General features: G+C 40.0%; 2 protein-coding genes across 4 annotated transcripts in view; one reads left to right on the forward strand and one right to left on the reverse strand.

Moving 5' to 3' along the window:
• Positions 1–9,458: 9,458 nt before the first annotated feature.
• Positions 9,459–25,065, reverse strand: part of LOC106053291 (beta-1,3-galactosyltransferase 1-like) — a 41,023-nt gene continuing 25,416 nt past the window's right edge. For all 3 annotated transcript variants that reach the window (XM_056017155.1, XM_013208821.2, XM_013208820.2), the window contains exons 2-3: positions 21,138–21,221; positions 9,459–16,106 (exon numbers count right to left, since the gene is read on the reverse strand). In XM_056017155.1, the coding sequence (XP_055873130.1) occupies positions 14,967–16,088 (1,122 nt within the window). In that variant the 5' untranslated portion in view covers positions 16,089–16,106; positions 21,138–21,221 and the 3' untranslated portion in view covers positions 9,459–14,966. The remainder of the gene's footprint in view (positions 16,107–21,137; positions 21,222–25,065) is intronic.
• On the forward strand, positions 18,823–21,116 carry LOC129924045 (uncharacterized). The gene is made up of 2 exons (XM_056017666.1): positions 18,823–18,906; positions 19,245–21,116. Exons 1-2 carry the CDS (start codon positions 18,823–18,825, stop codon positions 21,114–21,116), a joined length of 1,956 nt encoding a protein of 651 aa, XP_055873641.1.

A 25,065-nucleotide genomic window follows, 5' to 3' on the forward strand; every position in this document is an offset into this window, starting at 1 on the left:
ACTAGTGCAAGCCGAAAAGGGGTGGGTGGGATATTTAGGAAGAGACCAGATTCAAAACGAACATTATCTTTCCAGGGACCAAGTTTCGTTGTCGTTACACTACTTCAATAAACATACTTTTTTTTTGTCTTTATCTATGTATATCAATGTATCTGTCTCTATCTATCTATCTATCTATCTATCTATCTATCTATCTCTCTCTCTCTCTCTCTCTCTATATATATATATATATATATATATATATATATATATATATATATATATATATATATATATATATATATTATATAATACAGACGTAACTTCAAAAAAGAAGATGATTACGTCCTACGCGTCATGCATTTAGTCATGCATATTAACCAATGACCTAAATTCTGCCAAGTCACTGGTTTTCCTTGCTAGCTCAGGCAACCCATTCCATGCTCTAATAGTACTAGGGAAGAAGGGGTATTTGTACAAATTTGTCCTAGCATATGGGACGAGGAATGTGCCTTTATCTTTGTGTCTTTCAGAGTATTTTATTAAATTTTGTATTTGAAGATTATGGTTCGGTGTTTTATGTATGATTGTTACTTTACTTTTGAGCCTTCTGTGCTGAAGGCTTTCTAAATTTAGTGATTTTACTAAAGGTGTTACTCTAGTCAAATGTGAATATTCGTTTGTTATGAATCTCACTGCTCTATTTTGTGTATATATATATATATATATATATATACTATCTATCTATCTATCTATCTATCTATCTATCTATCTATCTATCTATCTATCTATCTACTATCTACTATCTACTATCTATCTATCTATCTATCTATCTCTCTATCTATCTATCTATCTATCTCTCTATCTTTGTGTTGTCTGCATATGGGAGAGAAGTCCTTGTAATCACAACAAATTCCCATAAGGATCAATAAAGCAGTCTTCGTATTAGATGATTGAATAAAAAAATACATTAAATTTAGTAATACTAATTTTAAGATTTTTTAAACATGATTTTAAATGCATAAATGTTTTCTAAATAAACAAAACAAGAAAACAAATTTTTAAAAAATGAAAAAAAAAATAACAACAAAAGATTATATAAAGCTTGGTTGTATCAATTGGCACATATCAGGAGTGTATTTAAACTCGTCGTGGATTTTGTAACAATAATAAATACATATACTCGATTACAAATTTTTGGCGCAATTTCATGCTTTTTGCTATTATTAATACACCAGTACTCAATCACTTGTCTGGATCAGTTAGAAAGGGGTAGGAGAAAAAGAAGGGGGTCTCTGGGTGATCGCTTTTTAAATGCATTTATAAAAATTAAAAGAAAAGTGAACGACCTGTATTTGAACTCGATGCCTATAGCCTGCCTATTCTTCTCTAGACAATACACTAACCGCTGTGCCAGTGAATCGCTTGTGAAATTAGAAGTTTTTATATTTATCTATTGTTAGCTTCAAACTTTAAAGCGGCGACTCACAAAGTAATAAAGGGGGTTACTTCAACTTACATCACCACACCAGTCAAGTACAATTTCTTTCCTTATTCGCGATTCTAAAAAAAATAATTAATTACCTAGAGTTAATTAAGTAATTGGTTAAATTTCTCGTGTTGTCAGGTACTAGAAAGAATTGTGCTAAATTTCAGCTTGATCCGAGATTGGGCGTGGGAGAAAAATAACGTGTACAAACTATTTGCTTGACAGCTAGACAGAGTGAGTTGATGTAAGCTTTGTTAAACTTGGCTCACCTCGTGGGAAAGTGCTGTTGGTCTAAAGAGCTCCCAGGTTGCAACGTCCTAGGTCATTGTTCATGCCTTCTGTAACGTAAAGTCTCAGTGCAACCCGGCGCAGATGTCGAATGATATAGTTGGCTATAGCAATCTTTCAATATAGCGTCCTTAATATGGCTTATTTAGACCATTTAATTCTAGATATTTTCCTAATCTTGAATATTTTCCATTTGCATGCGTTTCTCCTTAGGTTTAAATCTCTCTCTCTCTCTCACACACATTTTACAATATTGTTTCCATATCTCTTTCCCTCCAACTGAATATAAACTCTTTAACCCTTAAAACGCGTGCGGTAGTTTAGCCTCTAAACATCAGAATTGTAATTCCATTTTGTGTGTACCCATTGTAAAACATCTCAGCACTTTAAGGGTTAACAAGGTAAACAAGATCTTAGCTATCAAAACGTCAACAAGGAGCAAATTACTGCGATAAACAAAAGTCTAAAATTCCCTAAGAAAAATAAATAAGTATAGAGTACGCACTGCACACAGACAGATAGATAATGCATTGTCTGTGGCGCTAAGCCATAGAGTTTAGGTTAGAGAGAAACCCAAGACTTCTCTGGCTGAAATGTATTGATCTCGTGAAACAAGAGCTATTGGATGTCGCAGGGCCGGTTTGAGCCCTCTATCAAATGACGTTCAGTATATGTGTGTGTCCCTCATCAGATGAAGTACAGTAACGTTTGTGTGTGTGTGCGTGTGCGTGTGAGTAGGAGTCTTTCGTCAAATGTGATAATTCTATTTTACGTCTGAGACTTATACCTTATAAGATAGATGACGTATATTAGCGTTGTTAGGCAGTGTTTGTGTGTGTGTGAGTCTTTTGTCAAATGTGATAATTCTATTTTTCGTCTGACACTTATAACTTATAAGATAGATGACGTATATTAGCGTTGCTAGGCAGTGTTTGTGTGTGTGTGAGTCTTTTGTCAAATGTAATAATTCTATTTTTCGTCTGACACTTATAACTTATAAGATAGATGACGTATATTAGCGTTGCTAGGGAGTGCTTGTGTGTGTTTCCAAAGTAACAACGAGGGAAGGTTAGCGGTTGGTTTCTGGGTGACGGGTTTCTGATGAAATCATGTCATGGTATTTCATAATTGTGGTTAATAGAAGTCAGATGTGTGAGACAAGGCAACGCTACATAACAAATAACTATGTCCTGCTAGAGGCCGGTATGGACAGCATAGAAGCACTAATTACCATTCGACAGCTGCGCTGTGTCCGGCACGGGAGACGACCACATGCCAATGGCGATGTTCTAGGGAGGACGGGTGTATTCGAATAGAGGAAAGTAGCTGGCATCAGATGGCCTTTAAAGGAGACAGTTGAAGAACTCTCAAAAAGGCCGCGACACACATATTTGAGACCCCCCCCCCAGAAAAAAAAAAAGACCTTACAGAAGACGAAAGAAAACTTAAATAGACCGCCGGAAGACAACGGCTGCACAAGATGCGGAAAATTGCAGGTCTGGGAACTGGGTTTGTGTTGTCATGTGAAACACTGCACTCGTGCTTAATCTTCGGAATTGAAGACACAGACATTTTGGCGAGAGAAGTGGAGATAGAAAGGACGCGCTCTCCTAGAATTTCTGCTGGCTAAGGGGGAGCGAGAACATTTTGTGTGTGTGTGTGTGTGCCCTGGGGGGCGCCACTGGTTAAAGTTTGAGAAACACTGACATTTGTAATCACCGGGCGCCACAGAGCTTTTATCTAATTCCTTACTTTTGGTTTAAGCTTGTATGACAACAGTAATACATTAAGTACAATTATCCGACGTCAGATTTTAGTTTACGTGAAGAGTTTTAATTGGCTTTTTAATCGGCTTTGTTTGTTCATATGTAAAGCACATCATCATTAGTATAAGCATTTTCTCAATACTGCCAGGGCCGGCTTTTAAGTAATCAGTGGCCCTAGGCAAAGTGAATTTAGTAGCCCAAATAAAAGATAAAAATAAAAACAAACACCTTATAAAATGATGCAATTGATAAAAACTATGAAGGCTTACAAGTAACGAAATTTTATCATTAAAAAACCCCTGCATTCTCCGCTGTTCGTCTGCGTTTTTTATGCACCAGATTCGAAACTACTTTTTGAAATATTCACAAATAGGAATAAACAAGGTTCTTCTAACATAGGTAGTCTGACAGGTGGATCTAAACCAGGGGTGGCCAACCTATGGCGCCATCGTCAAAGGTGGCGTAGTGCATGATAACAATTGGGCGCACAACACCTCAGGGATGAGGTGCGTTTTTATGTACTAGATTCGAAGTTACTTTTTGAAATATTCACAAGTAGGAATAAACAAGGTTCTTCTAACATAGGTAGTCTAACAGCTAGATCTAAACCAGGGGTGGCCAACCTATGGCGCCATCGTCAAAGGTGGCACATTGCATGATGACGATGGGGCGCACAGCACCTCAGGGATGATAGAAAGAAAAAAAATGTCTGATCGTAAGAATAATAAGGCCGGTCTCCTGAGAATAGACTAATGAGAATTGAACTGATTAGCTGCTATGATGTCAGAGACCGACATGGTTTTTAATACTAATAATCCCCATATCCAGAGCACGAAATCTAAAGAAAATTGCATCAGATTTTGAAAGTAATTGTAATTTCGATTGTGATCAAAGATTTTACTGGGTTTTTTTTTAATTATTGTGTTTTTGTAACACTCTTGTTGTGTATTGTTGAAGAATGCTGGGTTCGTGTGTCCATTTAGTACGTAAAGAACATGAATAGTATAGAGAGTCGATCTTGAGGCAGACAATAGAACGTTTATTCAATAATAATATTAATGTACTGCACTTCTAGTTGTTACACCGAAATATCCATTTGCAATATAACTACATCCGCATAACAGCGGTATTAAACATATCAAATGTACTAAATCTTATTAAATCACATCCGCACCACAGCGGGTAACAATAACCTTCAAAGTTACTACTTGACTCTCCAAGTCCAGAGAAAGACTATCAAAGTACGAGTACTGTCTCAAAAGGCAACTGGCTTCGGCTGCTCAAAAGATACTACTTAACTCAAAGTTACTACTCGACTCTCTAAGTCACTACTGTCCGCACCGAACTAAAGGATACAACTGACTGAACTAAAAGTCAATTTAGTCATTCTTACTTCCTGTTTCTATATCAGGAGTTTCACGTGTCTTTTCACCCTCTTAACCTGAGGTGAGCATTTAACTGGCAGTGTCAAGCGAGACTGTGACAGTTATGTCCCTTTTTGTTTATATCAGGAGTTTCACGTGTCTTTTCACCCTCTTAACCTGAGGTGAGCATTTAACTGGCAGTGTCAAGCGAGACTGTGACAGTTATGTCCCTTTTTGTTTATCCGATCTCATCCAGTTTCATGATTTGAAATGATATATCTTTCATTCCATTGTTTTAAGTTGAAAGAAACGAATTGCTATCAAAATACTCGTGATTTTTCTGTCTTATTTTACTATAATTGAATAAACTTATACTTGGTAAAAATGTGTTTGTTTTTTTTTTTTGTTTTTTTAGTTGTTTTTTTTTGTGTAATAAAAAAAACTACAGGGACTCTTTAATAAGAAATAGTCCAGTTAGGCCAACCATAAAACTGAGCTAAGAACAAATTTCAAACTAAATGAGATAGATACAGGATGCTTCTAATCGGAAATGACCAAATATTTCCTAATTTGTATGTGATCGCAAGTTTCTGACAACCTTTTTGATTGTAATTTAAAATAAAAGATTGACCCTTTACAAAACAATTAGATCAATTAGATATTCATTATAAGTCATCAGTTAGGCCAGGTTCACATCTAACTTCACATTCACTTTCACCTATCCTTTGGTCTGCTGGACCGTGGGGGCACCACACAAAATCTGATAACCTTTTTTCCACATTCTTCTATGTCATTTGTCTTTAATATAATTTCATTCTGATAATATTGAAACCTGCCTTTTTACCTACCTGGGTGGATCACTTCGGGGGCCGATTTTCAGTTTGTGTATTCACACAAACTGTCTTTGTAACCTTGTTTTTAGTAGTAATTGGAAATTATACATTAAAATGATCAATGCTAATTCAGAAATGTCCATAAATTAAAATGTATATACTTGGTAAAGATGTGTTGTTGTTTTTTTTTTGTTTGTTAGGTGTTTTTTTTTTTTTGCAATGGTTATGCCTGCGATGGATGAGGCAAAATATGTAGGTCACAGCAGGGTCTGCGTAGCCAAGGGAAAAACTGCATTCCTCATTAATCTTTGAATTCGAAGAGAAGCCTTGATATTATTATTAGGAGTAGTTTCCCCTTTCAGCAAAGGAAGATGACAAATCCTATGTTTACTAGCTTGTCTTGAGAAATGGAAAGCCTAGATTTAAAAATAATTAGCATGCGCTTACATTTCTGGCATCGAAATATTTTGTTTCGACTACTCAAAGTTATCCCAACTTTAATTATTTACATTAATTTGTTCTAGATCAGGGGTTCTCAACCTGTGGATCGCGACCCCCTTGGGGGTCGATTGACGATTTGCCATCGAAATATGGATTGTTATTTTATATTCTTCTATTTCTGTATGTGTGTGTGTTGTGTTGGGGACGGGGGGGGGTAGCGGCAGAGTGGTGGATTATAAAAAAGGGGTCGCCGAGCTTAAAAGGTTGAGAACAGCCGATTTATTTGAGCCGATAACGTTGAAATTGTATTCAGCTTTCTGTAAACTTTCGTGTTTACAGTTTATGGTTGAGATATTTTTGATTAAAAACAAAATGTTTGCCTCAGTCAAAGATCGAGCTCCATCGGTTGTAACACTTACCACCATAGACTGAGTGTATTGAAGTAGAGCCAATAAGAATACGCTTCGTTTACTTGAAACTTTTTATAATTTATAGAGGTATTTAGAAAAATGTTAATATATCTGTATATGTGTATAATGTCACAACTAATTTCTGTAGGTGTCCGCGGGCCGCATAAAACACTCCGGCGGGCCGAATGTGGCCCGCGTGCCGTAATTGGCCCACCCCTGATTTAGTGGTATCGTATCGATTTGTAGAAAATAGGGGACCATGTGGGTACGCCTTTAAAGAATGAGACACTAATGAGATTGCGGTCGTAATTAGAGCGTCCTTTGACGATTCTATGGTACTAGAACAGGGGTGGGCAACCTTTTTGTATCGCGGGCCGCATTAAAAAAAGTGTGGGAATGGCGGGCCGCATTATATGAATATATATCTTAGAAAGATATGTATATATATCTTAGAAAAGATATGCTCGCTAACTGTGTAGAATGTCTTTTAACTCATATTTACACTGTATTATATTCACGTTTCTTTCTTTTTTTTTTCCACGTTGAACAATTACAACAAGAGTTAGCAATTTTGGAAACCAATTTTACGATTTTTTAAATTTGCTGTTGCCTTTTTATATCACAATATCCCCACAAATATACATTTTTACTTATTGTGCAGTATTTTACTTTTTACACTCGTGCATAATGTTCCGGAACTGTGAAACTATCTTACTAGTTGTTACCCCTGTGACTGCTGTCAAATTACAGTCAGTCAACATCGACCAGTGATTATACTTGTTTAGTTTCCACACACAAATATTTGCTCACTGAATGAGACAATAATATATGTTCCGGAAGTTAAATGATGGGACGAGCGAAGCCTTCCCTTGTGGAGCATCACCAGAGAATGCTGACCATGTCCTTCAATGGTGCATACTAAATCAAGTGACTCGAACAAGACTCTGATCTGAAAACCACTGCGCGGTTCATCTCAGATATAGAATTACTCATCTGAACCCTCCAACATCTAAAATGAGATCGAAGAAGAAGAACTGATGTATGTGTACCCAAATACTGTGAACAGCAGTTTTTTTAAGTGTGGAAATACAGCTTCTGGCACCCATGAGTTATGTCCTCTGGAGATGAATCAACTTCTGCGATAAATGGTGAGCTGATGATATTGAAAACTGGTTCTTGACGTCTTAAAATTTGCTATTATAAATTGCACAATTAAGGAATATCAATAAGTGTTGTACTTTTAATTATTTCACTAAAAATAGCTTCACTTTTCAGCAAAGGAAAATGACAAAAACTATTTTCTTTTGCTTGCCTGTAAAAATGGGAAAGCCTTGTTTGAAAAAATTTAACAGGCATTTATATTTCATATGTAAACAACCTATTGCAATAGATATTTTGAAAAAAAAATCATGAAATCTGTTTTCCACTCTTCATTAGAAATATTGGTAACAGAGTCACAGTCACATGTCCTTCAAGTAACATAACAATTTCTTCCTTGAGATTTTATATCTCATTTGCCGTTCCCAAGCTAAGCTAGCGATACATTGGATATTTTGTTCATAATTCGGAACTACCCATGGGTAAAACCCCTAGCTCTTTTAAGTTTGATTTCTATATTATTGCTTTGGATTGTGGTGGTGTACAAATTTTATGCGTGCAAACTTTCCTGTTTAAAGTTTATGGTTGGGATATTTTTAAAAAAAAAGAGTTTTTTTCTCAGTCAAAGATCGAGTTCCATAAGTTGTTACACTTGCCATCTTGTTCCAAGCCTACCCAACACTCAGATATTGTGTCTTGAATTGAGTGTATTGATGTATAGCCAATTAACATAATCTTCGTTTACTCAAAACTTTTTATAATGAGACAGTTTCAATAATTTGTATAGATATTATTTTTAATATTTGCATTTTTATATGTATATACTGTGGGCACGCCTGATTTCTTTAGGTGTCGGCGGGCCGCATAAAACACTTCGGCGGGCCGCATGTGGCCCGCGTGCCGTAATTTGCCCACCCCTGTACTAGAACAAACAAACTACAAAAGAAAATATATTAAATAAAAAAGCTTATATTAAGAATCATTGTATCAATTAATTTGGATCAGTCATGTAATTAAATATGTAATAAGATCTAGACTAGCAATAATAAATCTGTGCGATTAGAAAACATGTTTACTTCTTTTTGTTTAGCGCAATTTCATGCTGTCATGTCAAGGGCACTATTTTGTTATTGCTGTCATGTCAAGGGCACTATTTTGTTAAGGGCACTATTTCGTCAATGCTATTATGTCATTGTGCACTATTTTGTTAAGGGCACTACTTTGTTATTGATGTTACGTGCACTCTTTTTTCATGTGCACTATTTAGTCAAGGGCACTATTTAGTCAAGGGCACTATTTTGTCAAGGGCACTAACTATTTTTTCTTGTGCACTATTTTTTCTTGTGCACTATTTTGTCAAGGGCACTTTTTTTTCTTGTGCACTTGCTATTTTGTCAAGGGCACTATTTTTTCTTGTGCACTATTTTGTCAAGGGCACTATTTTTTCTTGTGCACTATTTTGTCAAGGGCACTATTTTTTCATGTGCACTATTTTGTCAAGGGCACTATTTTTTCATGTGCACTATTTTGTCAAGGGCACTATTTTTTCTTGTGCACTATTTTGTCAAGGGCACTATTTTTTCTTGTGCACTATTTTGTCAAGGGCACTATTTTTTCTTGTGCACTATTTTTTCTTGTGCACTATTTTGTCAAGGGCACTATTTTTTTATGTCCAGTATTTTGTTAAGGGCACTATTTTTTCATTGACACTATGAAATAATCCATGGTCGTCTCGTGACAGAGGGAGGCCACTGTGATAGATGATGTAAATAAATAGTTAACACGTCGAAGATGTTAAGGATCACTTGCCTTTATTGTTCATACATGTATAATCTTGCTAATATATCAAGTGAAGATTACAACATTTTATTCAGAGTTTGCCACCAATTTTATGTATCTTCCATGCAAACCAACACTGATAACCCAAGGGAGACAAAAGTGTCGCAATGTAGAAAGCATATCATTTAATAATAAAGTTAAATCTATTGGATTTCTTCACTGCAACGCGATATTTACTAAAGATAATAAGTAACTAGATTTACATAATTACCAACATAAATATCGACGACAGACAAAATGAAAGCGGAAGTCTTTATATAAATAAGTTTACAAATCTTGTCAATTCGAATTTTTTCACATAAAAACTCTTAAAATGACTTTTACCCTGACTTCAACCAAGACCACCGTATTCAGAATTTAAAAAGGTTGTTTATTCCATAATGAATAATTGTCTACATAAAGGGCAACGCTCCTTAATAATTTTGACAAAACTGTAGGAATAGATAAAGGAATTTTGACAAAAACTGTAGGAATAGATAAAGGAATTTTGACAAAAACTGTAGGAATAGATAAAGGAATTTTGACAAAACTGTAGGAATAGATAAAGGAATTTTGACAAAAACTGTAGGAATAGATAAAGGAATTTCGACAAAACTGTAGGAATAGATAAAGGAATTTTGACAAAACTGTAGGAATAGATAAAGGAATTTTGACAAAACTGTAGGAATAGATAAAGGAATTTTGACAAAACTGTAGAAGTAGATAAAGGGAGTGTAAGTATAACACTGCGTTACACCAATAGATCGATTAACTTACTACTCTGCCAGACATTTGGTAACACCCAATGGTGTAGCAAGGAACCCGTGGGCCCTAGTTAAGCGAAACAAATACTAAAGCCAGTCTTCCTGTATGAAACAGTAAATCTACAAAAAATGGGAGTCATTACTCTCAGTTCAGTTACGAAACATTATCAAGAAGTGCATGATATAAATTCCATACATCTATATTCCTACATGCATTTTGTTTTCAAGAGCTACTGTGGGCCACTAACGGTCATGGGCCAGGGCGCAATGAGTCCCCAAGCGCCATGGCTGCTACGCCACTTCCGAACTTGAAAGAGCTTATTACGTAAACAGGGGAGACAGAGCGACCTAACTAGCTGTTCTTTTTTTTTTCTCTCCCCTGTGGACCCGTTCTGACATAAACGTCAACCACGAACTTAACGATCTCTAGACATGAATAATGTAATGTCACTTAAAGTGAACTAGATCTAAATGTATATGTGACTGGTAAGAACAGGGTCGAATGGGGTGGGGGACAGACAGCAAGACTATTGTACCAGGTTCTCCACAATAGTGGGGCCCCCGACATCAGAGATTTATAAAAAAAAAAAAAAAATATCGACGGGTCAGCAGCTTTTATATTTCTTTGCATATTTGTTCGCATTTGTACCCACCTTATAGAAATCTGTCGGTTGACAACACTGTCGTGGCTTTAGAAGTGTCCGATTGTAACATGCCCGACATGTCCAATTGTAGAGCGTCGCGGAGCCATATCCTCCACAAACTAAAGAAATATGTTGTTGTTTTTTTACAAAAACTCAAAATACAAAGATTTACTGCTGCAGGGGCAAACGGATGTATAGCAGCATTTGGAGTATTGCATATATGTAACCCTGACGGACTGTGTAAAATAAACTACTTAGTCCGGCATGGTTACATATATATGCATTTTTTTTCGTATTTTTTACAAAAATATAAATTTAAATATTTATATATTTAAAAAAAAAGAAAAATGAGATTAAATTTACAAGTAGTCTGTCATTTTCGTCTAAAATATGACATGCTCTAAGTATTATTCTTAAAAAGTGGATTTTCATTTACATATGATGTAATGTTGTGCGAGAGTTAGTTCCCTTAGGGGATTAGGAAGTGTCTCTAGCTGTTCGTTATCTAATATGGTTGTATAAAGCAGTGATGCCCAACCTAATTCGACCGGTGGGCCATTTTCGTTTCCGACACTCGTGTCGCGGGCCACATGACAGAAAAGGTACAAAAAAAACGAAATGAAATTGACCTGAAACAATTTAATTGGATCTCATGATATTTGAAGTTGATCTTTGTTTTTAGGCGTCGGAAAATGGATGCACGTCTCTACTTCAAATGTGAATATCACTTATCATTGTAGCTATTTTCCACCATCTCATTTTCTTGTCTCCATTTGGTAAATATTCCCATCGATCCTACAATCTCTAGGCGTAGTTTAACAATCTTTTATTCGCGGCTCAAAGCAAGAATGTCGTCATATTTGTTTATATAGCCGTTCATAGGTTTACTTTTTTTAAACAACCGCACTTTCTTTACAAATAAAATATTTAGGATTATAAACATTATTATCATGGATAGAACCACGTCGCGGGCCAGATCTTGCCCGCGGGCAGTATTTTGGGCATCACTGGTTTAAAGCATTCAAGCCTATTTGGGTATTTGTAAATCGGCCTTGTCGTTTATCTATTTCTACTTGTGTGAGAATATCAACAGCATCAACTAATAATCCTGACCAAGGCCTACATTAACATTTACTCAAATCCAGCCCTGAATATATAAAAGTCAGCTACGAAACGATCTCTACGCATGAATACTGTAAAGCTATTTTAAGTAAAATTCCCCTTTCAGACCTTGTGATCTATAGGGCAGATGATGTAAAGGTCATCTGTGTCTGTGGCCTACGGTTGACGAGGGTGTCATGTGGCCAGCAAAACGACCAACCGCCTTGACTTTTCCACAACTAATGTCGGGTACCCATTAGAGCCGGGTGAAGATCCCGGAATTAAAAATCACAGTCGTAACCAAAACGAGATTCAATTACTTCAATCCAATCTTTTCATCTTATCTTATCTTATATAATACAGACGTTACTTCAAAAAAGAAGATGATTACGTCCTACGCGTCATGCATTTAGTCATGCATATTAACCAATGACCTAAATTCTGCCAAGTCACTGGTTTTGCTGGCTAGCTCAGGCAACCCATTCCATGCTCTAATAGCACTAGGGAAGAAGGAGTATTTGTACAAATTTGTCCTAGCATATGGGACGAGGAATGTGCCTTTATCTTTGTGTCTTTCATTAAGGAACTTTCGGAAAATGTCTGTCGCCAAAAACTATAAAAGACATTTTTATTTGCCTCTTCTTTTTGACATATGATATCATGACACGCGATACTGTACTTCATAAATACATGTCTTAATTTCAATTGGCACGATATATAAGTAAAATTAACAACAACCCAAAAAATCACTAAGAATTGAACAATACCGTTGTTTATCGGCGAGATAATGCGCAAGTGACAAATCTCAATTCATATCGCCACATGTCGTGCTTTCTGTGCAGTAAGGGCATCACTAATATCATCTAGATCAATGCCTGCTAGTATTTTTGACTCCACCGTGAATAGCAAGATTACATGGCAGAGGCGTAATACTTTATATTTAATTAAAAAAAAAAATAGAACATTCATTTCGGGGCCGGGGTGACATTCGAATTTGGACTCCAATGAGTACGGACGCAAGGGAAGAAACTCGTCTCGACATTTCCATCTACAAATAAGAAAGTCGACGTTACAGTATCTTCACAAGCAGAAATACACAGATGCCTGATTGCGTTTCATCAGACTGTAGCAGTTCCTACATATAAAAAAGACGACATTTATAAAGCAGTCTCCACTGGGATTCAAACTCAGGACCTCTTGGTTAAGAAGTCGAAATAAAACAAAGTATAACATTTTTTTTTAATAACAAACTTATATGTCATTTCATCGCAGCCATATTTCTCAGTAATGCGAAGGATTACATGAAACAAAAATAATCAGTTACGACTAACTGAACTTCAACTTGATTTTAATTGATGTCTTTAAAAAAAAATGTATTTTAAAATGTTATTCCTGATATGATGCAATACACTTGTTCACAAAAAAGGAGGAACTCACTCCTGTGAAGAGACGAGCTGGTTCAGTCATATTTTAAGACATGTCTCACTGTCAAAAGTCATCCATCAAGCTACATTAAAGGGAATCTAACAAAGGCTCGTCCAAAAAAAAAACCCAAAAAGAACTGGCTAGACAACGTGAAAAAATGGACGGACGGGTCTCTCTCTCTCGATATTCTAAGGACAGAAGAATGTAGAGATTTGGTTACGCCAACCGGCACAGCACACTTATGACGTCAAGTGACAGACGAGATGGTAAGATGAGTACATTAGGCACGATTTTAATAATTACACAAGACCAGCCGTTTATTTTTTTTTTTCTAGCTGTAGATTTCAAACAAATGTTCTCAGAACAGAAATGTAACATAATAGCAAATAACAATAGTTGAAAGGTTAAAGTTTATGTGTATAAGTCAGTGTAACAATTTAAAACACAACGGAGAGATAGTCTGGGCTGTGTCTTAATATAGCAGTCTGCTATATATGTGGACGGGAGCGTCCTCTCGGAAATATGGCTCCACGCTCACATGAAAAAGTGTTTTAACGAGATGAATCGTAGTAGTCGTTACAACTGAAGTAGGCCAACACTGTAGCATTGGGTAAAGCACTAATTTTCAGATCCACTTTTTTCTCTGCCAGTTTCTTTGATGCGAATGAAACACACGGAAAACAAGGATGCCTGCAACAAATTTATCACTTTAGTTCCTTTAAGTCATTGGTTAATATGCATGACTAAATGCATGACGCGTAGGACGTAATCATCTTCTTTTTTGAAGTAACGTCTGTATTATATAAGATAAGATAAGATAATGAGTTTGCATTACGAAATGCGCTTGGTCCAAACTCTCTTGTGGACCTGTGGGGGGGGGGGGGGGAGGTGGAATCTGGGAGCCGTGCTGCCTTTAGGCGCTAAACCAAACAAAACTTTTTAGAGTCAGGTTTTGAGCTCAAAGTTCATGTTGCCAAGCGGTTTATGTCGATCGGCCACATATCTTATTTAAAACCTAAGAAATAGAACTTGATATTCTCTCGCCCCAAGCCAGATATCGACGCTATCTTTTAGTCAGTAAGATTGATTACATTGTTTGTTTTTTTCCCTATATAGCAGAGGTGCCCCAAGGAAGGATCAACTCATGCACCATTTCGCCTTCATTGGGAGAGGAAATACATGGCAGCAAACTATCCCGATCATCTAAAGACACAAGTTTGAAACTCTAAGAAAAGGCATTGCGGAAGAGAGGCGCCAAGGACGAGTCAAGAATTCAAATAGATCCCGTGGACATGGCTTTGTCTGCATCATTCGTTGCAGAGTATGCAGGTCACAACAGGGTCTTCTAATCACGTAAAATGATGCAGTCATCCTTTGGATTCTTTGGACTCTGAAAACTATTCCAACAATGCTCGCAGTTTCGGATTTTTTTAAGCCTAATTTCTTTCACCAAATCTTGGGAAGCAAATGTTGAATGCACACATTGGAACTCAACTATCTCCAGCTAGAAAACGAATTCGGAGAACAAATCTAGTTTTGGTCATAATCACCAGTCATGATGCGTGAACACGAAATCAGGATCGTCTAGTAAAAGCACGCCCACTTTTGGGGCGCACATCCCCGTGATGAAGACGTCGTCCAGCCACAGGGGTTTGAGTCTGAGTGCTGCCTGGTACAGGAGGGAGACGGTGCTGCTGGGGTAGCCCAGGAGGCCGCCTAGGGCGAACGGGGGCAAAGTGCTGGGGAGGTACTCCTGCTGGGAGACGAAGTACTTGCTGGTGTTGCTTCTGACCACCTCCCAGCTGACCTTCTTGTCGCCCAGGATGAAGTTCTCGTACTGCTCGCTCTTCCGCTTCAGGACCTTCAGCAGCTGCTGGACGTCCACCTTCACGTCATCGTCCGTGCGGATGACGTAGGTGGCCTTCGGGCAGTACGTGGCCGCCCACTTGAGCATGGACACGGCCTTGAGCAGGATGTTCCGGTACACGTCGACGAAGTCCATCTGGACTATGTCGCCGTAGACGTACGCCTCGTCGTTGACCTTACTCTGCAGCGTCCGGTTGTTGTTGGCCGGCTTGCCCACGAAAAAGAGCAGCCTGGCTCTGTTGTTGACGTTCATCGTGTACATCCCCCTTCCGCTTCTCCTGACCTTGACCCTGTTCTCGAAATTTTCCGGCGCCGACGGGACGACTAGGAGCACTTCCGGTACATCCGTTGAGCAGACGTTTTTAGGGTTGTTGACGTAGGTGAACGAGAAGTTATTAACGATAGGCTGAGACAAGAAATCGATTACGGAATTTTTCACCGCAATATCCGATTCCAGCTTTTTAGTCCACTTCTGCAAAGTGACTGTTTCTAGCTGGTCCAAAAGTGAAAAGTTCCCAGAAGTTTTTTTCGAGGAGTCAATTTGAAACTTATCAAAAACGCAAGTCATCAGAGAGTCAAAAACCAAGGCCTTAGCCGTTTCCCTGGACGAAAGGTCGTACTTGTCCACTAGCCTGAGCACCATCTGCTTGGCCTCCCAGCGGATCTTCTCTTCTTCGTCCCGGAAAGAGACCACCACAGTGCCATCTCCCTGGGTCCTGAACAGCAAGCACAGGTTGGCTATGATGGAGACCAGGAGTACAGTGAGGATGAAAAGTCGGATTTGAGAAGGTCCCATTCGCATAAGGAAGTCAAAGTCTGTCTGTGGAGACAAGATACAAACGTGTCATCAAGAGAAAACAAAAAGTTTACTTAGCACAGGGGTTCTCAACCTGTGGGTCGCGGGGGTCGATTGACGATTAGCCAGGGGTCGCCTAAGACCATCGAAAATATGGATTGTTATTGTCTTCTATTGCTGTATGTGTGTGTTGGGGGGGGGGGGTCGCGCAGAGTGGGGGAATGTAAAAAGGCGTCGCTGAGCATAATAGGCTGAGAACCGCTGACTTAGCATAACCTAACGTTCTGATACGTAAGGAGTTCCAGGGTTATTCAGTCCCCACATGTAAAGGACTGGGGGATTAGTTCTTTACTACAGACATATAGCTCGATAGTCTAGGGCAGGGGTTCTCAACCTGTGGGTCGCGCCCCCCTTGGGGGTCGATTGAGAATTTGCCAGGAGTCGCCTAAGACCATCGAAAACATGGATTGTTTTTGTCTATTCTTCTATGGCTGTATGTGTATGTGTGAGGGGGGGGGGGGTCGCGGCAGAGTGGGGGATTGTAAAAAGGGGTCGACGAGCTTAAAAGGTTGAGAACCGCTGTTCTAGGGTATGATTCTCACATGCAGACTTTTACTTGTATAAATATTATAAAGTACCACTCAACGATGGAGTATAATATTAGTATTTATTTACAGCCAACAGCAAGTACACATATAATATTGAATGCATAATCGTCAATAACTGAAATACTAAATGTGCCCGAATTGATACTACTGGGCGCTTAGACTAGATTCATTTAACAAAAGGCCATCAATGCCACAACATAGTATTACCCCCAAATAGTCCGTTCACACACATAGCAAGAATAATAATATAAGTTATGACATATCCTTTCACTAGGCATAAAAAAAATGATAACAATCACAAGCACCCTACTCAGACCAGGTCAGCTCTCCAACTGCTAGACTGACCGCTAGAAAACCTTATTGTCCCCTCTTGAAAATCCCGTGATAAAAACAATTCACAAACCAACTAATAAAATAAACATACACACACACACAATCTCACATCTTACACACCCCTGCTCTTGACACTGATATTAAACGGCCTCACGGAGGAACTTTGACATTATCTTTTTTATACAAAATTATCACAAATATATATGGCTCCTTTTGTCTCGAAAGGCAATGGATGCGCCCAAATGAGTCACTGGTTTTGGCTTAATCTTGAGACGGGGCAGAATCTGGTGTGGCTATTCATCTGGACCTACTCACGTCTAGATTATTTCCTTGCCTGTGCATATGTACATGTATATGTGCACACACACATATATATATATATATATATATATATATATATATATATATATATATATATATATATATATATATATATATATATATTATATGGCTCCTTTTGTCTCGAAAGGCAATGGATGCGCCCAAGTGAGTCACTGGTTTTGGCTTAATCTTGAGACGGGGCAGAATCTGGTGTGGCTAATCAAGCCAATTCTAGAACGGCAGACTTTGCCACAATTCGTACATTTGTATGCCTCTGATTTAGGGCTAGCAGACAGGGCAGCTTTCTTTTTTTCCCTCTTGATTAAAGCCGCTTCAATTCTTTTGTTCTCAGCAAGGGTTGTCCCAGCACGCACAGTCTGTCTCCATGCACTCCGGTCTTTGGCTATGTTTTCCCACATACTTTCGCTGATGCCTGAGGCTCTCATGTCTCGCTTGCAGACATCTCTATATGTTAGTCTTGGGCGGCCCTTGGGTCTGACTCCTTTCACAAGCTCAGCATATAAGATATCTTTCGGGATTCTGCCATCTGGCATGCGGGTGACATGTCCGAGCCAGCGTAATCTTCTTTGTGTCAGGAGAGCATACATGCTGTTCATATTGGCCAATCTTAAAACTTCCTGATTGGAGACATGGTCCCTCCTTATGCGTCTCAGGCAGCGCAAGTGGAAACTATTCAATCTGTGCTCTTGGTACATGTATGTTGACCAGATCTCACTGCCATAAAGGAGAGTGCTCACAACACAGGCGTTGTAGACTAGGATTTTGGTCGCTGTGGTCAATTTACCATTTTCCCAGACGCGCTTGGAGAGTTTTGCCAATGCTGTGGTAGCTTTTCCTATCCTTTTTGTCAGCTCGATGTCTAAGTCTAGGTTACTGACAATTGTTGAACCCAAGTAGGTAAATTCCTGCACCACTGAAAGGGTGTGGTTCCCAATTTGTATTATAGGTATTTCTGCGACGTCTTGTGCCAGGATTTCGGTCTTGGAGAGACTTATAGTAAGGCTAAACTCTTGACAAGCAGCTGCTAAGGCGTTCACTAGCTTCTACAGAAGCTAGTGAACGCCTTAGCAGCTGCTTGTCAAGAGTTTTATCACAAATAACAATTAAAATAATTTCTTAGTGGACATAGTTAAAGGGAGACTACAATGAATTTTGTTTCTCTCTAAAGAAAGCTCGACCTTGACAGTTCAACGAATGAATATTAGTTCTTTTTTAATATAATAATAATAGTAATGTCATAGTAATAATTGGCCTAGCCCTAGACCTAGACTGACAAAACGGTGAAGTTTAATCGTCCTGATTTACTGCCGTGCCAGAGAATGAACATTAGCTCGTTTCTAACATAATAACACTGATAAATATAAAATTAATAAATCGAACCTTTGAAGAAAGGGGAAAGGGAAATAACTCTTAAAATTTTAAGAAGCATAAAACTGAACCATTTGTCTGGTTTACAAATGTCGGACGTTTCTTTAGAAATGAAAATAATAGAGCCCGAGGACAGAGCTTTTGCAAGGCGGCAGGGGTATGCAGAGTCAGATGTGCATACCACATGACCAGGCTACCCTGACACTTATATACCGTAAGAGTTTCTCAGACCTTGCGATATACCGTATGGGGCAGATGGTGTAAAGATCATTTGTTTCTATGGCCCACGGTCAACGGTGTGGTCGTGTAGCCAGCACAATGACCAACCGCCGTTACTGTCCCTAGCTAAAGTCCGGTACCCATTACAGTTGTGTGGACACGGGGGCGCCCCCTAAAAAATCCCGAAATTCAAAATCCCAGTCTTCATCTAGATTCGAACCCGGGGCCCCAGTTTCGGAAGCAAAGTGCTTAAGCACTCAACCACCGCGTGTGTGATGGAAAATCTGAACAGTGTACAAGAAACAGTCCTGTGCCAGTCTACTCTGTGCCAGTCTACTCTGTGCCAGTCTACTCTGTGCCAGTCTACTCTGTGCCAGTCTACTCTGTGCCAGTCTACTCTGTGCCAGTCTACTCTGTGCCAGTCTACTCTGTGCCAGTCTACTCTGTGCCAGTTTACTCTGTGCCAGTCTACTCTGTGCCAGTCTACTCTGTGCCAGTCTACTCTGTGCCAGTCTACTCTGTGCCAGTCTACTCTGTGCCAGTCTACTCTGTGCCAGTCTACTCTGTGCCAGTCTACTCTGTGCCAGTCTACTCTGTGCCAGTCTACTCTGTGCCAGTCTACTCTGTGCCAGTCTACTCTGTGCCAGTCTACTCTGTGCCAGTCTACTCTGTGCCAGTCTACTCTGTGCCAGTCTACTCTGTGCCAGTCTACTCTGTGCCAGTCTACTCTGTGCCAGTCTACTCTGTGCCAGTCTACTCTGTGCCAGTCTACTCTGTGCCAGTCTACTCTGTGCCAGTCTACTCTGTGCCAGTCTACTCTGTGCCAGTCTACTCTGTGCCAGTCTACTCTGTGCCAGTTTACTCTGTGCCAGTCTACTCTGTGCCAGTTTACTCTGTGCCAGTCTACTCTGTGCCAGTCTACTCTGTGCCAGTCTACTCTGTGCCAGTCTACTCTGTGCCAGTCTACTCTGTGCCAGTCTACTCTGTGCCAGTCTACTCTGTGCCAGTCTACTCTGTGCCAGTCTACTCTGTGCCAGTCTACTCTGTGCCAGTCTACTCTGTGCCAGTCTACTCTGTGCCAGTCTACTCTGTGCCAGTCTACTCTGTGCCAGTCTACTCTGTGCCAGTCTACTCTGTGCCAGTCTACTCTGTGCCAGTCTACTCTGTGCCAGTCTACTCTGTGCCAGTCTACTCTGTGCCAGTCTACTCTGTGCCAGTCTACTCTGTGCCAGTCTACTCTGTGCCAGTCTACTCTGTGCCAGTCTACTCTGTGCCAGTCTACTCTGTGCCAGTCTACTCTGTGCCAGTCTACTCTGTGCCAGTCTACTCTGTGCCAGTCTACTCTGTGCCAGTCTACTCTGTGCCAGTCTACTCTGTGCCAGTCTACTCTGTGCCAGTCTACTCTGTGCCAGTCTACTCTGTGCCAGTCTACTCTGTGCCAGTCTACTCTGTGCCAGTCTACTCTGTGCCAGTCTACTCTGTGCCAGTCTACTCTGTGCCAGTCTACTCTGTGCCAGTCTACTCTGTGCCAGTCTACTCTGTGCCAGTCTACTCTGTGCCAGTCTACTCTGTGCCAGTCTACTCTGTGCCAGTCTACTCTGTGCCAGTCTACTCTGTGCCAGTCTACTCTGTGCCAGTCTACTCTGTGCCAGTCTACTCTGTGCCAGTCTACTCTGTGCCAGTCTACTCTGTGCCAGTCTACTCTGTGCCAGTCTACTCTGTGCCAGTCTACTCTGTGCCAGTCTACTCTGTGCCAGTCTACTCTGTGCCAGTCTACTCTGTGCCAGTCTACTCTGTGCCAGTCTACTCTGTGCCAGTCTACTCTGTGCCAGTCTACTCTGTGCCAGTCTACTCTGTGCCAGTCTACTCTGTGCCAGTCTACTCTGTGCCAGTCTACTCTGTGCCAGTCTACTCTGTGCCAGTCTACTCTGTGCCAGTCTACTCTGTGCCAGTCTACTCTGTGCCAGTCTACTCTGTGCCAGTCTACTCTGTGCCAGTCTACTCTGTGCCAGTCTACTCTGTGCCAGTCTACTCTGTGCCAGTCTACTCTGTGCCAGTCTACTCTGTGCCAGTCTACTCTGTGCCAGTCTACTCTGTGCCAGTCTACTCTGTGCCAGTCTACTCTGTGCCAGTCTACTCTGGCCTGACTAAACGAATTTTTTAACAACGATGTCGTAAACGTTACCTCTTCAATGCATGATCGTCAGTGGTAAACAGCTATCTCTTAAAGCTGATCATGTCGTAACATCGGGTTCAAAGGCCAAGACATCTGTAAACAAAACAAAAAATAAAATAAAAGGTAAAGTTAAAACAACACGCTCACAGAAAGTAAGCGTAGAGAACGTGTGTAGCAGCGACACGTCAAGTCGTCACGAGAGGGTCGACTTCTGTCCATTATGGCCAGAAACAGTACAGTACAAAAGCTCCTTTGTTCTGTACTCTGACAGACTGTCTCAGCGCGTCTCGTTGACTGCGGAAGTGCAAAAGATCAAGGTGTCTGTACGCAGTCATTCAATTAACTTCTCTGTCACGTCTGAGTGTTGTGGAATGTTGGTGTTCTGTTGTTTTTAATTTAGAAAAAAAAACAACAAGAAAATTTAAAAAAAAAAAACTTTTTTAAACACAAATTTATATTAAACATAGCTGTATCAATTAATTTGGATTTGTCATGTAATTAAATTTGTAATACATCTCGACTAACAATAAACAAGCACTTAGTTGAACTCTAGGCTCAAGCCAACACGGTAACCACTCTGCTAGTGGAGAGCTTATGAACAAGGAAGATTGTATAGTTACCTATTGTTGCTATAGTCTCGTCCTATTTTTCATGTATGTGTTCACTAAGACTCAGACGACGACTTATAAAGCGGATTAATTTAGCGTATAACATCACTTCAGTCAATTACAATTATGATTGCTATTGTTGGTAATTGAAGAAGATAATTATGTCCTACGCATTTCATGTGTCAATCTAGTCAATGACTTAAACTCTGCTACGTCTTTGGTTTTCCTGGCTGATTCAGGCAACCGTTATATATCACACAGGAAGCTTACTATTCTACATCTAAGATCAAAGGCTAGCTTTAAAGATCAGTGTCGGCATGATAGAGGAGAACACCTGGCAGCAAGTGGCTTACCTTTAAGAGACAGCTGGAGATCTCTTTGAAACCCAAAAAGGAAAGTTATTGCTGAACAGAGGCGTAGATGAGAACTTAAATCTGACCAGACACCGGTTTTGTCTGGGTTGCATTGGCAAAAATAAATACATCACAGTTAGAACCGTATAGTCATGTGAAATACTTTCCTGTTTCATTGCTTAATAAATCTTTAGGTGTATTCATAAGGCGTAGTGGATTGGTGGTAAGAACCGAGAGGTGAAGACTGGGATTTGAATTTTGAGATTTTTAGGACGCCCCTGAGTTCAACAACTCTACTGGATACCTGAAACTAATTAGTCGTTTTTGTGGCCACCTTCGACCATAGAAGAGAGACAGACAGAGAGAGAGACAGACAGACAGAGAGAGAGACAAACAGAGAGAGACAAACAGAGAGAGACAGACAGAGAGTGAGAGACAGACAGAGAGAGACAGACAGAGAGAGAGAGAGAGACAGAGAGACAGACAGAGAGAGACAGGCAGAGAGAGAGACAGACAGAGAGAGAGAGAGACAGGCAGAGAGAGAGAGACAGACAGAGAAAGAGACAGACAGAGAGAGAGAAACAGAGAGACAGACAGACAGAGTGAGACAGATATAGAGAGAAAGAGGGGGTAGGGAGAGAGGGTAGAAGGGAGCAGGATAAAAAAGGAGGGAGGGAGAGGGAAGAAAGAGGACGGGAGGGAGAGAGTTAAGTATTTTTACAGTCCCTCGTAGTTTGATTGTTCGTCCTGATCACAACCATAAACCCAAGACCAGAATTTTGGACTAGGCGAGTTCGTCATATGTCGTTTAGAAGGTACGGTACCGGTAATACAAACAGCGGTCGCACAAGGTAAATATACAGCGTCTATGTACACTGAACGATAACGTTAGACACTTGCAATTGTGAAGCTGAAGTCAGGAGGGAGTTGGCTCTAGATAAGGAGACTTCGATCTTCAGCACACTTTTTTTGAGACATTTTTACAAAATTATATCAACTCACTCTGTCTGGTAAAAGTGTGTACACGTTATTTCTCCCACACCCATTCTCGGATCAAGTTACAACTCCGTACAAGTATTCTTGGCAGAGACAAGATATGAATAAAAAAAATAGCCAATTAGTAAATTAATTACTGGTATTGGATACCAACAAAGGGAAAACTTATCCTTCAGTATTCAGAGATATGGCTAAATTTGTTGGGTTTAGTCCTCTTAAATAATTGAAAACGCTATCTCTTCCTCACGCATTCTCCGATCAAGTTGATACTTTAATAAAAATATTTATCCTACTAACAAAACACAAAGAGAATCAAATTAAAAAACAAAATTAGTCAAATTAATTATACTGCATTTAAGGCACACATTCATGTAACCTGGATGGACACGGTTCTCAAAAAAAACGCTCAAATGATTTTCTTAGAAATTTGACAATTGATGACAGACCTGTGACGTAGAAACGAGCTATTGGTCTAAACTGGCCACAGGTTGTGACGTTGCAGGTCAGTGTTCAGGCCTTCTATAACAATAGGTCTCGCATCAGCTGACTCCCTCTTTTAAATGCCGCGCATGCGATCCATCTTTCTAAAACTAACTGGTTCGTCACAGGACATATTAAATTGGTCAATACATCCGCATGCACACCATAACAGATGATATGGTCGGATGTTCTAGTCGCAAAATATCAGTAGAGTATACTGTGGCTCCCTTCGGAAGTGGCTTTATACATTTATGGAGTGTTCAGCTCAAATAGTCAGTAGAAACAGGTGGGTTGAAGCAGCGTTTTTCAAAGTATGGCGTGCGCCCTACGGGAAAAAGGAGGGAGGGGGGAGTGCTGTCAAATGGGTGAGGGGGGAAGTGCTGTCAAATGGGGGAGGGGGAAGTGCTGTCAAATGGGGGAGGGAGGAAGTGCTGTCAAGTGGGGGAGGGAGGAAGTGCTGTCAAATGGGGGAGGGGGGAGTGCTGTCAAATGGGGGAGGGGGGAGTGCTGTCAAATGGGGGAGGGGAAGTGCTGTCAAATGGGGGAGGGGGGAAGTGCTGTCAAATGGGGGAGGGGAGTGCTGTCAAATGGGGGAGGGGGAAGTGCTGTCAAATGGGGTAGTGGGGAAGTGCTGTAAAATGGGGGAAGCGACGGTGGTCTTCTTTCTCAATGCCAAATATAGGTGGTGTTTTTGTTTTATTTTTGCATTGCAGCTATTAATTAATTCATATTTGAGTACGAATCAAGTAACAACTACACTATTACCATTGTTTACAAAGCTCAAGCATTAAATAAAGTGACGACATTCCATCTAAGTAAATGTTTTTTCATTTCTTAACTTTCTTTTTAAAAGATATCTCATGTCTTCACAGTGGCGTAGCTAGGGTGGGGGGAGGGGAGGTCCAAATTTGAAAATCCTGAGGAGGTGTCCGAAATTTATTTTAACATTAAACATTACACCATTATCCCATGTCATTGATGTCGAATGTCAAAATGCAGGGGATCCTAAAGAGATCAAGCCAGCCCCACGGGTCCCAAATCGTTGCTACGCCACTGAGTCTTTGCCAATGCCATGCTAATCTACCCTAATTTCTCCCGAGTTCTGTTGACGCCTTTTGTATGAACCAAACAGGCCCGCTGGCAGGAAGCCATAACCTTATTTACAGCACATTCCTTTGTACCCATGATTCATAGGGCATATCCTGTTTTATAGCATCAAAGTTCAAGACAAGTTTTTGTAAAGCAATTTTGCTTTGTTTCTGGGTGTCGTTGTGGCTGTATCCGTGTATGAGTGTCGTAAACATTTTTTTAAAAGTAGTATGCATTGACGTTAACTGGATGTAGCCTTTGTAGTCGTTGCTGTGTCGTTCTTGATTCCTGATAGTGCAAGACATGCAGTAATAATACTCACTGGCATCGAGGAAAGTAGCTGGAAGCCAATGGCTTCTGATAGAGACGGAGGGTTCTCACAAAAGCTGCGAGACACACATTCGAGACCCA

The sequence above is a fragment of the Biomphalaria glabrata genome, chromosome 18 (assembly GCF_947242115.1).
Source record: "Biomphalaria glabrata chromosome 18, xgBioGlab47.1, whole genome shotgun sequence".
NCBI lineage: Eukaryota > Metazoa > Mollusca > Gastropoda > Planorbidae > Biomphalaria > Biomphalaria glabrata.